This window comes from Oryctolagus cuniculus, chromosome 18, assembly GCF_051225735.1.
Source record: "Oryctolagus cuniculus isolate XC-2025 breed Fujian yellow rabbit chromosome 18, ASM5122573v1, whole genome shotgun sequence".
In the NCBI taxonomy this organism is placed as follows: Eukaryota; Metazoa; Chordata; class Mammalia; order Lagomorpha; family Leporidae; genus Oryctolagus; species Oryctolagus cuniculus.
The window spans coordinates 17521626-17535338 of record NC_142884.1 but is presented as its reverse complement, the minus strand read 5'-3'; the positions used below and the strand labels follow the sequence as shown (position 1 = coordinate 17535338).

General features: G+C 60.8%; 1 protein-coding gene across 1 annotated transcript; it reads left to right on the top strand.

The window, feature by feature from the left end:
- Positions 1 to 2672: 2672 nt before the first annotated feature.
- On the top strand, positions 2673 to 13424 carry KCNK6 (potassium two pore domain channel subfamily K member 6). Its single transcript, XM_008257249.4, has 3 exons — positions 2673 to 3384; positions 8812 to 9207; positions 9342 to 13424. Exons 1-3 carry the CDS (start codon positions 3066 to 3068, stop codon positions 9566 to 9568), a joined length of 942 nt encoding a protein of 313 aa, XP_008255471.2. The 5' UTR covers positions 2673 to 3065; the 3' UTR covers positions 9569 to 13424.
- Positions 13425 to 13713: the final 289 nt, after the last annotated feature.

Sequence of the window (13713 nt, the reverse complement as noted above, 5' to 3'; positions counted from 1 at the left end):
GTGAACCAACGGCAAAGGAAGACCTGTCTCTCTGTCTCTCTCTCTCACTGTCCACTCTGCCTGTCAAAAAAAAAAAAAAAAATCTTCTAAAAGGCACAGTAGCAGCGAGCTGGATCTTAAGTGGAGCAGCCGGGACTCGAACCAGTGGCCATATGGGATGCCGGAGTAGCAGGCAAATCTGAGAATGCTCAAGGTTCTGATATGAAATGGCATAGTATTTGCATAGAACCCATACCCAGGCCCTCATATACTTTATTTTTTAAAGATTTATTTATTTATTTGAAAGTCAGAGTTACACAGAAAGAGGAGAGGCAGCGAGAGAGAGAGAGAGAGAGAGAGAGAGGTCTTCCATCTGCTGGTTCACTCCCCAATTGGCCACAACAGGTCAGAGCTGCGCTGATCCAAAGCCGGGAGCCAGGAGCTTCCTCTGGGTCTCCCACGTGGGTGCAGGGGCCCAAGGACCTGGACAATCTTCTACTGCTTTCCCAGGCCATAGCAGAGAGCTGGATTGGAAGTGGAGCAGCTGGGACTTGAACCAGCACCCATATGGGGTGCTGGCACTGCAGGTGGTGGCTTTACCCACTATGCCATAGCGCCAGCCCCCTTCATATACTTTAAATCATCTCCATATTATGTCTAGTGCCTAAACCAATATAAATGCTACTATATGTTATATGTTATACTATATTGTTTAGGCATAAAAGTCTATACATATTCAGTACAATGCAATTTCTTTTCCAATTTTTTTTTTGATCTGTGGTTGGTTCAGTCCATGGATGTGGAACCCACATAGACAGCCAACTGTACTCAGTTTAAAAGAAAAAAAAACCTCTACCCTTAATAATTTTATTTATTTATTTTTAAGATTTATTTTATTTATTTGAAAGACAGAGTTACAGAGAGAGGCAGAGAGAGAGAGAGAGAGAGAGAGAGAGAGAGAGGTCTTCTATCCGCTGGTTCACTCCCCAGATGGCTGCAACAGCTGGAGCTGTGCAGATCTGAAGTCATGAGCCAGGAGCCTCCTCCAGGTCTCCCACGCTGGTGCAGGGGCCCAAGCACTTGGGCCATCTTCTACTGCTTTCCCAGGCCATAGCAGAGAGCCGGAACAGAAGAGGAGCACCCGGGACTAGAACCAGCGCCCATATGGGATGCTGACGCTTTAGGCCGGGGCTTTAACCCACTGCGCCACAGTTCCAGCCCCTTATTTATTTTTTAATGTTTATTTTCATCTATTTGAAAGGCAGAGCAATAGAGATATCTTCCATCCATTGGTTTATTCCCCAAAGGGCTGTAACAGCCAGTGCTGGACCAGTCTGAAACCAGGAGCCAGAAACCCGGTCCTGGTCTTCCACAGGGGTGGCAGGGGCCCCAGCCCGTGAGCCATCTGCTGTTGCCCCCTGGGATGCATTAGCAGGAAGCTGATGGCCAGAACTCTGAAACCACAGCCCGACAGGGAGATGCCGGCATCCCGTGCCGTGGCTTAACTCTGCACCACAGCACTTGTTCTTGTTCTCCATTTCTAAAAATACTTGTTTATTTATCTGAAAGCAGAGAAACAGAGATCTTCAGTCGGCTGTCTCACATCCCAGATGCCTTCCCAGCCGGGGCTGGGCCGGGCCAGGCCACAGCCAGGAGCCAGGAGCCTGGAGCTCCAGCCCAGTCTCCTACAAGGCGGGGCAGGGACCCAAGCACCTGGGCCATCTGCTGCTCCCCAGGCACAGTAGCAGGGAGCCAGATCTCTAACCCAGGCACTCTGGGCAGCCCAGCCCAACCACTGCGCCACAATCCCACTCCCGTACTCCATTTTAAAGCCTAAGTTTTCTCATCTGGTTAATGGGAAGATATGAGAAGGTATGAGGGCTCAGTGCAGGCGTGTGTCACAGCACTCCATCACTGGCAGCCCCTGCTGTTTGTATTATCAGACGTCTCTTCCGGTGCACTGTCAGCCCCAAGTTGGGCTTCACCCCAAGACTGCCACGGTTTCATAAACAGAAGAGGCTGGGGCCCCAAGCCCTCTCTCTCCTGACAACCAGGCGTGCCTGGGATGCCAGGGGGCCCTCCCCTCAGAGAGGGAGCGTGGAGAGATGTGGGAAGAAGAGTTCTGTATTAGAGGCGTGTATGCGAGTATGTGTGTGTGTGTGTGTGTGTGAGAGAGAGAGAGAGAGAGAGAGAGAGAGAGAGAGACATTCTGCCAAGAAGAGACCCAGGCTCCCACCTGTTGGTCCTCACTTTTCAGCTAGGACAGTCTCCCTAGAACGAGTCGGTCACCTCTGGCCAGCTGCCACAGCCCTCTGAGCCCCCCAGGATCCCAGCATAGCCTGTGCTGGGCCCATCACGGCCCTGAGCCTCTGGGCTTCCCTCTGCTGACAAGCCAGCCTAGACCCGGCGTCCTGAAGGGCAGGACCCAGCCCCGTCCTGGTCACTGCCGTGTCCCCAGCAGTCCCCAGCAAGGGGTCAGGCACAAAATGGGCGCTGAACCCCATTCCCGCACTGGCCAAGGATCCGAGCCGCCCGACCCCAGGGTGCTCGCCGCCCCCGCCTGAGGGACGACGCAGCCCCAGTGCCCTGGGGCGCAGGACTTGGCACAAGAAGGGAGCCCTGGCTTCCCGTGTGCCTCCCGCCCCCTCAGCCGCCGGCGCTGATGCACTGCACAGCCCCGGCAGCCGTGCGCAACGGCCCTGAGCAGTGCAGGGGTCGGCGGGTGCGGAGGAGAGTTCGGGGTCTCTGTAAGGCAGGGAGCCGCGACCCCGCCGCGGGCGAGGCGGGGAGGAAGCGAGGATCGCGCCCCTTCCCCGCCTCCCGGCCTCCCGGTACCGGCAGCGCGAGGCTCCACCCTCTCTGCACGGGACGAACACCTGGCGGCAGGGCGTGCCTCAGTTTCCCAGACGCCAGACGATCCTCCGCCCCGCTCCTCCCCTTTTCCCTCTTCCTCTTCGGGGCTTCGGCGGCCGCGCCGCGAGCACTCCCGGAACTGAAAGAGGGTGCCGGGCCCGTCGGGGGCGCCGGCCACGTCAGCGGGGCGGCGGGGCGGCGGGGCGGTGCGGGAGCGGGGCCCGGCGGGCGCCATGCGGCGGGGCGCGCTGCTGGCCGGCGCCCTGGCCGCCTACGCCGTGTACCTGGTGCTGGGCGCGCTGCTGGTGGCGCGGCTGGAGGGGCCGCACGAAGCGCGGCTCCGCGCCGAGCTGGGGACGCTGCGGGAGCAGCTGCTGCAGCGCAGCCCGTGCGTGGCGGCGCCCGCCCTGGACGCCTTCGTGGAGCGGGTGCTGGCGGCCGGCCGGCTGGGGCGCGCGGTGTTCGCCAACGCTTCGGGGTCCAACGCCTCGGACCCTTCCTGGGACTTTGCCTCGGCTCTCTTCTTCGCCAGCACGCTGGTCACCACCGTGGGTACGTGAGCCGCCCCGGCCTTCGAGCCAGCGGCAACCCGGGACCCCTTCTCGTCCCTGGGCCCCGGGGACTCCCAGTCTCCTCTGGGCCTGACGACCCCTTAAACTCCTTCCGAGGAGGACAGAGGCGCCCCGTGGTTTCTGAGCCCCTTGGGGAGCACTCACGCGGGGCCTGAGCAGGGAAAAACCCATCCCACTGGGGCTACAGCCGGTCAGGTACCTCCGGGGAGCACCTGGGGCCCCGGTCCCGGCCCAGGACTGTCCTCAGGGACCGGTGAGGACCCGGCACCTCCACCTGCAGGCCTCTGGCCGGCGCTGAACCTAAGCCACGCCGGGACTCCTGGGCTCGTGTCTGGGCCCCACTACCCGTGTCCCCTGCCTCTCCAGATCTGCCCCACTCCCCGCCATCGGGATACCCTTTGGGAACCCCACCGACCTTCTCCTGACCCCAGGACCCCAGTGAAGACTCTGGACCCCCTCTGGGCCTCCCCACTTGCTATCACTAAAGACCTGCTGTGAAGAGACCCTCTCCCCTTTGGAGCAAGCCCACTCTCCAGCAAGGGTCCCTGCCTTTCTCCTGGCCAGGGCGCACCCAGCCGTAACCCTCCCCGAGGATCCCACCCTAGCTGGGCATCTCCCCCGGATCAGGGAGACCTGGGGGTGATCCTCCTAACGAGGTACCCCCACCCCCCCTGGACCTGGGTGGAGTCCCCGACTCTGCAGCCCGATTGTGGTTGTGTGAAAGGGACCCACCATGGCCCGAGCCCGAGCGCTCTCCATAAAGGACTCCTGACCATCAGTCCAGGAGCCCCCACCACCCGCAGCAAGTCTCGTTCCCAGCCAAGGACTTCCCATGGGGGCCTTGTGGAACCCTGAGACGAACTCTCCCAGCAGGGACCCAGGGTCGTGTACACTGTCCTCGGAGCAGAGTTCACCTCCCAGCACACACGGCAGCCCCGGGACTCAGCTCTCTGCCTGTCGTCCCTGCCTGGACACCCTCTGTCCACCCCGGGTTTCCCTAACAACGGGGCCCCTTGGGGACCTGGGTGCCTCTGCTCACCAGCAGGCCCCCAGTGGGAGCCTCCCTTCTCTGAAGTCTCCTCCCAGCAGGGAGTGTGGCTGCGGGGGCCGGCCTTCCCTTGGCGCCCCACTGTGTGGGCCGGCAGCCAAGGTCAGGGACAGCCCCGCCGGCCTTCCCCTAGGCCTTGCTCTTCCCCCAGCTGCCTGGGCCTGCTGGACCTGCTTTCCAGCCACAGGGGAAGCTGCCAGGGCCGCTCTGGGTCACCTGCCCCTCCCGCCACCTCCTCCCAGCTCCCGGCTTCTGAGAAGTCACCATGGGCAGAGCAGGGGAGGAAGAACAGAGAGAAGGCAGGCGCAGGCTGCTCCGTAGCCCTGCCAGGCCACTGCTTGTCTCCAGCTCCACATCTTCTTTCATCTGTAAAATGGGCATAATACCCCTCCCCGCCTCACGGTGTTGCTCATAATAGCCTGATCCGGACTTACAACTTGCTTGCATTAGCTCACTTTCCCAGCACGAGACTTGGGAGATAGGTCCCACCGATGACCCTAATTATTTTCTTTAAAGATTGATTGATTGATTTGAAAGGCAGCATTACAGAGAGAGGAGGAGAGGCAAAGAGAGACAAAGAGGTGGAGGTCTTCCATCCGTTGATTCACTCCCCAGATGGCCACAACAGCCAGGGCTGAGCCAGGCTGAAGCCAGTACCCTGGAACTCCATCAGGTTGCCAGTGTGGATGGCAAGGGCCCAAGCACGTGAGCCATTGTCGGCTGCTTTTCTCAGAAGCATTAGCAGGGAGCTGAATCAGAAGCAGAGTTGCCGAGACTCCAGCTGGTGTTCATACGGGGTGCTGGTGTCACCCACTTCACCCTTGTCGTGCCCTTGTCTTACGTTTTAATCAAGGAAAACAGGCCCAGAGAAGTTGCCTGGCTGGCACAAGGTCACACAGCTAAGGAGGTGTCGAGTAGAGGTTCAAGCTAAAGCCGTGAGGCCCCGAAGCTCGGTGGTTTTAACCAATGCATCACACACTGTGCGGCACGGAGAAGGGTGATGTGTGTATTGTAAGAGAAAAATTACCCCGACCCTTGTTAACAAGGGAAAGTCATTGTGCGAGAACGGAGCCTGGACTGCAGTGTGACTACGGCACAGACAGCTGGGGCGGCGGCGGGCGGAAAGGCACTAGGAGGAGACTTGAGGGTAGGAGGGTCCTTGCTAGCCTTGGCTTAACCAGACTCTTGCTGCAGCCAAGCCAAGGACGTGGCTGGGGGGGGGGGGTCTAGGATTCTTGCTGAAAGTAAAAGTAGGCCTGCCCCCCCCCCCCCCCGGCAGGTGGCCGAGGAGAGCATCTTTATGGCTGGGAAGTGCTGGCTGGACGCACCCGTGTTGACCGAGCCTCCCGGATCCTTATCACCGGGGCGGGGCTGGTGCCCTGACTGCATCAGGAGATATGAGAATGGGAATGGCGTTTGGAGGCTCGGCTGCCACAGCGTCTGTCTCGGCAGCCCAAGGGTTTTTTTTTTTTTTTTTTTTTTTTTAAGATTTGTTTATTTACCAGAGAGGCAGTTACAAAGAGAGTGAGAGAGAGATCTTCCATCTGCTGGTTCACTCCCCAAATGGCTGCAATGGCTGGGCCAGGGCCAAGGCAAAGAATGGAGCCAGGAACCCTATCCGGGTCTCCTACATGGGTGCAGGGGCCCAAGCACTTGGGCCATCCTCTGCTGCTTTCCCAGGCACATTAACAGGGAGCTGGATCAGAAGTGGAGCAGCCGGGATTTGAACCCGTATGGAATGCCAGCGCTTAACCCACACCACAATGCCGGCCCCCAGGCCCAAGTCTTCTGAGGAGCACCTGGTGCCTGGGGCTGAGCCAGTGGTCCGGGGGTGGGGGCGCTGCCCTACCTGGAAGTGGGAATGCTGTCACTGTGACTGCGGGCTCCCGGGAGTGCTGCGCCCTGTCCCCGCCTGCGAGAATTGCTACTGTATTTGAGGAAGCGATGATTTCTGTAAAGATTTATTTATTTGAAAGGCAGAGAGACAGAGGGGGAGATACAGAGACAGAAAGAGGTTTTTCATCTACTGGTTCACTCCCTAGGTGGCCGCAGCAGCCAGGGCTGGGCCAGGCTGAAGCCAGGAGCCAGGAGCTTCTCCCAGGTCTCCCACATGGGTGCAGGGGCCCAAGGACTTAGGCCATCCTCCGCTGCTTTCCCAGGCACAATAGCAGGGAGCTGGATCAGAAGTGGAGCAGCTGGGACTTGAACCAGGGCTCCTGTGAGATGCTGGCATGGTAGGCAGTGGCTTTACCTGCTGCGCCACAGCGCCGGCCCAAAGCCCCGTATTCATGAGGGTTGGAATCATAAGGTGGTAAGATGGAAGGTTGTTTCATGCCCACGTTCAAAGCAGTCAGAGACCCAGGCTCCTGCTTGGCACACCGCGCACCAAGGTTGCCTGCAGGCCCGGGAGGGGGCACTCAATGCCAGCCTTGGGGCCGGCACTGTGGCATAGCTGGTTAAGCCTCAGCTTGTAGTGCCGGCAACCCACATGACGCCTGGTTCAAGTCCCGGCTGCTCCACTCTGATCCAGCTCCCTACTAGTGCGCCTGGGAAAGCAGCAGAGGATAACACAAGTGCTTTGGGCTCCTGCACCTGCGTGGGAGACCCTGGCCCTGGCTGTTGTGGCCATCTGGGGACAGAACCAGTGCATAGAAGACCTCCTTTTCTCTGTCTCCCCCCGGCCCATAACGCTGACTTTCAAACAAATAAATACATTTTAGAAATATACATGCAGGGCCGGCGCCGTGGCTCACTAGGCTAATCCTCTGCCTTGCGGCGCCGGCACACCGGGTTCTAGTCCCGGTCGGGGCACCGGATTCTGTCCCGGTTGCCCCTCTTCCAGGCCAGCTCTCTGCTGTGGCCCAGGAGTGCAGTGGAGGATGGCCCAAGTACCTGGGCCCTGCACCCCATGGGAGACCAGGAGAAGCACCTGGCTCCTGCCATCAGATCAGCGTGGTGTGCTGGCCGCGGTGCGCCGGCCGCGGCGGCCATTGGAGGGTGAACCAACGGCAAAGGAAGACCTTTCTCTCTGTCTCTCTCTCTCTCTCTCACTGTCCACTCTGCCTGTCAAAAAAAAAAAAAAAAAAAAAAGAAAGAAAGAAATACATACGCAGAAGCTGTCATGTCTGCAGCTGGCAGGAGGAGCCAGGGAAGAAGGGAGAGGGACTCCTCCCTCTACTTACAGTCCCTTCCTAGAAGTCCCCTGATGCTTTCGGGGGACACTCATTCACCCAGAGAATCAGAGCCACACTGAGCTGCACGGGAGGACGTGCTGTCCTCATTCCAGGCGTCCATGTGTCCAGCTAAAAGCCAGGTGGACCCTTTTACAATTGTTTAATTAATTGATTGCTATTTAATTTTATTGGAAGAGCAGAAAGATATAGGAAGAGAGACTGAGACAGAGAGATCTTCCATCTGCTGGTTCACTCCTCAAAGGCCTACAATAGCCAGGCCTGACCAGGCCAAAGTCAGGAGCCAGGAACTCCATCCAGGTCTCCCACCTGGGTGGCAGGGGCCCGAGTGCTTGAGCCATCACCTGCTGCCTCCTAGGGTGCACAGTAGCAGGAAGCTGGAATCGGAAGCGGAGCTGGGACTCGAACCCAGGCACTCTGATATGGGACGTGGGGGCTTAACTAAGTGCCAGGTCCCTCAGGCACCACTGAACTGTGGTAAAATGCTCGCGCACATAACATAAAATGCCCCACAGTGACAGCTTCCCAAGTGCACAGCTCAGTGCATCAGGTTCGCTCCTGCTGAGCGACCGTCAGCATCGCCCCTCTCCGAGAACCCTTCGTCCTGCGGAACCAATGGCGGTTCCCCACTGAGCAGTGCCCCAGCCCCTGGCCACTGCCGTTCTGCCTTTCCCGGCGGACTGCGCAAAGGGTCGCGTGGACCGGAATCCCACGAACACCGCCTTTTGGTGACCGGCTCCTTTCACTTAGCGTCATGCCCCCAGCACCCTTTTGTGTTGTGCCTGTGTCAGAATTCCCTTCCTCCAGAGAGCCCGAGGCGGAAGCACACTGCCCTGTGGATGGGGTGGAGTATCGTGGGGACTGGTGGGGACCCAGACCTTCCGCCTGAGTGACAGGGAGCCACGGGAGGGGCAAGGCGCCCCCTGACTTCACAGACTGCGATTTAGGGTCGGGGGAGGACGGTGCAGCACCAGGATTGGGGGGAGACGCAGGTGGGTGCTGGGCTCTGGCGCTATGTGACGGTTGAGACGGCAGGTGTCGCTGTTGCACCGGACGCGATGGTGCAGGGCCTGAGCAGTGAGTGGGGAGCGGAGGCGGCTGGGGGTGGGGGTAGGGGGATCTTAGGTGTCCGTGTAGGGCACAAGGGTTCCCTGTGACCCCCCCACAGGCTACGGGTACACGACGCCACTGACCGACGCGGGCAAGGCCTTCTCCATCGCCTTCGCGCTGCTCGGCGTGCCCACCACCATGCTGCTCCTGACCGCTTCGGCCCAGCGCCTGTCTCTGCTGCTCACCCACAGGCCCCTGGCTTGGCTGAGGACGCGCTGGGGCTGGGAGCCCCGGCGGGCCGCCCGCTGGCACTTGGTGGCCCTGCTGGGGGTCATCGTGGCCTTCTGCTTCCTGGTACCAGCGGCCATCTTCGCCTACCTAGAGGAGGCCTGGAGCTTCCTGGACGCTTTCTACTTCTGCTTCATCTCCCTGTCCACCATCGGCCTGGGGGACTATGTGCCCGGGGAGGCCCCTGGCCAGCCCCACCGTGCGCTCTACAAGGTGCTGGTGACAGGTGAGCTGGGGGCGCCGGCTGGGCACCGAGGGGCGGGGGGTGAAGATGGAGGGAGTGGCGGTGGCTGCCGGCCGGTGGCCCTGCCTCACGGAGCTGAGCCCCAAGCCGGCCACTGACCCTCCGCGCCTCCGCAGTCTACCTCTTCCTGGGCCTGGTGTTCATGGTGCTGGTGCTGCAGACCTTCCGCCACCTGTCCGACCTCCACGGCCTCACCGAGCTCATCCTGCTGCCGTCCACCCCGTGCCCCGCCAGCCTCAGCGAGGAAGACGATGATCGGGTGGACATCCTGGGCCACCAGCCAGAGCCACACCAGCAGCTGTCTGCCAGCTCCCACGCCAACTATGCCTCCATCCCCAGGTAGCCGGGGCGGGCACCGGGGACCCACAGGAGCGCACCTGCCGGGACAGCTACCTTGTGTCCGCCAGCACACGGGGCGGGCACTGCCTCCGTGCCCTGGGCTCCACCGGACACCGACACGACCTTGCTCTCCGTCCTTTCCCTTCATTTCAAACCGCGCGCTCCGGGCCCCCGGCCTCTGCTCTTCCCGTTGGTTTACAGTCTCTCGCCTGTTCCACTGGTCTTGCCCGTGAGCCACTCCTCAGCTGCCGGTTCCACCGGGCGCTCCATCTGGCCCTGTCCTCCGCCGTGACTGCCTGTCTCTTAGCCTTGACAGTTAGGTGGAAAGAATACTTTCACTCGCCCAGAAACTCCCCGCTTTGTGCTGCCCTGCGCTGGCCAGCGCTGGAGGCACAGGAGTGGTGGAGGTGGCCCTGTACTGTGACGGCAGAGGTGGCCCCACACGGGCAGGACTGCGGTGGGGGGAAGGCAGAATTGTTGGGGCACAATGGAGAAAGCATAGGCATGTTCTTAATCCGGCTTAAAAGGACTGGAGGGCTTCCTGGAGGAAAGGGGCAACTGAACCAAGACCTGAAATTTGAGGAATCGTCAGGGAAGAAGTCATCCCTAACTTCCTTGTCTTAGGTGTCTCCGGGAAACGGGGCCGTGCAGGCCTGGGGACACACTTGCCATCAGTAGCGCAGCAGGCAGGAAGCTGACATGGGGCCCCAGCCCAGATCTGCACGGAAGGCAGAGCTCTCGGCCAGGACGCTGTTGTAACAGCTGGCCGATGCTGATAGCTCCGGGCGCGGGGCTCAAATCCCAGCACAGCCTGGTCCTGCCTGTGAAAGGTGACCCTAGATAGAGCTGCTTGCCACCGAGGTTTTGCAGGTGCGGCGTTGTTTTGCGAAGCTTGCTCTGAGTGGGCCCTGCCCTGCACACTCTCCCTATGAGGGAGGGGAAATGAATCAGCCCCACCCACAGATGAGAAAACTGAGGCGGGGTGCTGGGGATCTCCCTGGCTCAGCCCACAGAGGCAGAAAGAGGGGTCTGATTTATGTTTAGTGCCCCTGGAGACTTGTCCCCTCCCAAGATGCACCTCCGTGTGGTCTCACCGCTGGGGCCCAGCTGTGCACTTGTTCTCTGTCACTTCCTATGGCGGGGACAGAAGCCACAGGGCCTTGGAGCTGGCCTTGCACAGGAGGGTTGGAAAGGCCCGGGGAGAAGACGCCGGGCTGGGGGTGGGGAGGAGCTGGGTGCGCCAGCCTGGAGCTGGGAGGAGGCGCTGGACCCGCTCCGGCCAGGGCCTTCCTGCGGCCCCAGCAGGGCTGAGAGGGAGAAGGGGTGGAGACGGCGACTTTGAAGGACAGGCCTGGGGGCGTGGCCTCCTCCCGCGGCTCTGAGTAGGAGAGGGTCGGGGGCGGTGTAGGCTTTAGAAGATGTTCCGGTTGTGGTCGGGAGGTGAACCAGGGGGCGGATGGGGCAGGAACACAGTAGGGGGTGGGCCGGGTGGAGCCTTGGGAGGGGGCGAGAGGGGATGGGGTGGAGGGACCCGGCGGGGCCGGTCCCAGGGACCGGGCCTGGGAGAAAGGTGGGGTTTGTGGGGAGCAGCAGAGGCGAGTTGGGAGTGTGGGGGCTGGGCTCAGGGGTGGCCAGGACTGGAGACAGAGGTGAGGGACCGAGGGTGTAGTCCACACTCGGAAGCCGCGGCACTGCGGGTCTGCAGCATTCGGATAAAGCCACACCGTGTGCCAGGCCCTGCGGGCGAGCCTCAGCCCTCGGCAACCCCGGGGGAGTAGGGACATCGGTCCCAGAGAGGCTACATGACGTGTGCCCGTCAGCCGCGAGGGCGAGCCTGGGATTCGGACGAGGCTTCGGTTGCTCCCGTCTTCCCTCGGGGGCTCTGAGCTCCCCACGGCCTCCCGCCAGCTCCACGCCTTCTCTGCTCTGCAGGGTCGGGGAGGACTGGGAGGCGGGGGCTTCCCCTTCTCATCTGGATGCCGCCTGCCGGCTTCTCCCTCCAGTGCCTCTAGGAACAGGTCCTGTCCGGTTCAAGACAGGAAAAACATAAGAAGCAAATAAATAAATAAATAAATATTCAAGAGGCACAAAGGGACGCGGGGTGGGAAGTGCCGCTCTACACTTAGCAGAGGAACCAGCCACAGGCGTGGGCTGGTCGTTATTTTTCGCTACTCACAAGTGAGAAGTGAACCTAGAGGGGGGAGGTGGGGAAGATCAGGCTCTGGGGGCAGAGACCCTGGGTATGAGTCTCCACCGTCGCTGCCCGGGGTCGCTGCCAAGGGTGAGTGAGTTCACTCCCTGCGCCTCTGTTTGCCGGGCTGTGAAATGGGAGGATCACAACCCCGACCTCGTGGACTTGCAGAGGAAGGAAGCGGCTGAATCCTGCAAAGCCTGTAGCACGGGGTCTGCCACGGAGTTAGATGTTGGCCAATTATTCTCGGGTCTGTACTGTGCTTTGTACAAATCCATAAATTATAGACACACAACGATTAGCCTTTTATTATTTCTGCACCTCGCCTTTTTCACCAACACAGTCATTTGCAGGTCGTTTAAGAGACACACATATAGGTCTCAAATACTTAAAGATTGCAGCAGGTGGGGCTGGACCAGACCAATATCAGGAGCCCAGAACTCTTTCTGGGCCTCCCACATGGTGGCGGGGACCTGAGTACTTGGGCCTTCGCTGCCGCCTCCTAGGGTAGGAGTGAGCAGGAGTGGGGGGGCCCAGGGCCCGCCCCCTCGGGGGCTGCATTTTCCAGGGCCTGTATGACAGTGACTGCTAAGTGTGGACGGACTCAGGTTCTCGGCTGCTGCCGGTTTCTTCCTCAGATGGAGTTACTTGGCCCCCGGGGGCGGGGCTGGGCGTGGGGGGAGGCCTCAGTCTGCTGCTCATTTATGTGAGAACATCCTTCCCGTGCAGGGCAGGGCTGGGCGTGGGGGGGACAGACGCTGCTCTTCATGCATGCTCCAGTCTGAAAACTGCTTTGCCGTTCATCTAAAGGCCCCGGACGGCAGCGAGGCGCAGTGCAAACGTGGCGGCGGCTAGCACGCACTGCTGAGGCCCTGAGGCCGTGCCTGCTGGCAGACTGCGGGTGTCGCGGGCAGTGGGGGGCACCACCGGCAGGCATCTTCCTGGGCAGGAGGGCAGGGGGACCACTGCACCACGCGGGCGATGGGCAGGAGCGGAGACCACGGAGGACGCTCTCCCCACGGACCCTGGGGGACAGCCATGGGGTTTGGCGTTGTCCACTACAGTGAAGTAACCAATGACTTTGTCCTTGCTGGTGCAGACCAAGGGGCGGGCCCTGCGCGAGGCCACGTAGTTCATCCGCACCGCCTCTGCCAGCCCGGAGGCGGCATTCCCGGCGCCGCTTAGGCTGAGTTGCACCGGGGGGAGGAGGAGGAGGGGGCGCTTCCTGTGAGGGACAGCTGGTGGGATGGCAGGGCGGGGAATAAGGTTCCGGCCTGAGTCCTGTCAACAAGGCACTATTGCAACGCATTCAGGTTAAAGACCGCGCCTGGCTTTCATATGCGATTCCAGAAACCAGGCGCCGCCTCCTTCCACCGCGTACCACGGCGCTCTGAGCAGCCGAGCCCAGCAGGGCGGCTGCAGGTAGTTTCCGTAGCCGTCGCTGTCCGGTGAAAGCCGAGGGCACTCTCCTATTTTAGCAGCTAAGATGGGCTTGCTTGGGGATTTGGCTGTTGTTCCCCGTCCCCTGGCTGCCTGGCCTCAGCTACTGAAGCGACTCCATTTTGGCTGGGCCAGCTGGGCCTGGGGCGGGAGCTCAGTCCTATAAATTGTACTTAATCGCCTTTCGGTATCAGGCACGGAATACAAATAAAAATTGTTAACTCAAGAATGCGCGCGCCAGGCACGGCGCTGCTTGCTGTGTTCGCGTGTTATCTTTTGGACGTCCCACAGCCGCTGCACGCGACGCCTGCCCTGGACCACGGGGGCGGGCAGCAGGGCCAGCCGCCCTCACGGCCTTTGGTTCCAGGGGAGCACACCTGCCTTCGCCCGGCGCCCGCGTCCCCTCCTCCCGGCGGGCCGCGAAGCCCTCAGCGCACGTTGGGCGCGCGCGTTACCATGGAGACAGAAGCGCGAGGGCGGAAGTCGGCGGTGGAACGCGGGCGGCCATTTTGAGAGCG

Coding starts and splice junctions, on each gene's coding strand:
- KCNK6 (XM_008257249.4), top strand. CDS start 3,066: ATGCGGCGGGGCGCGCTGCTGGCCGGCGCCCTGGCCGCCTACGCCGTG. Junction 3,385..8,811: donor CACGCTGGTCACCACCGTGG/GTACGTGAGCCG, acceptor ACCCCCCCACAG/GCTACGGGTACACGACGCCA. Junction 9,208..9,341: donor CTACAAGGTGCTGGTGACAG/GTGAGCTGGGGG, acceptor GCGCCTCCGCAG/TCTACCTCTTCCTGGGCCTG.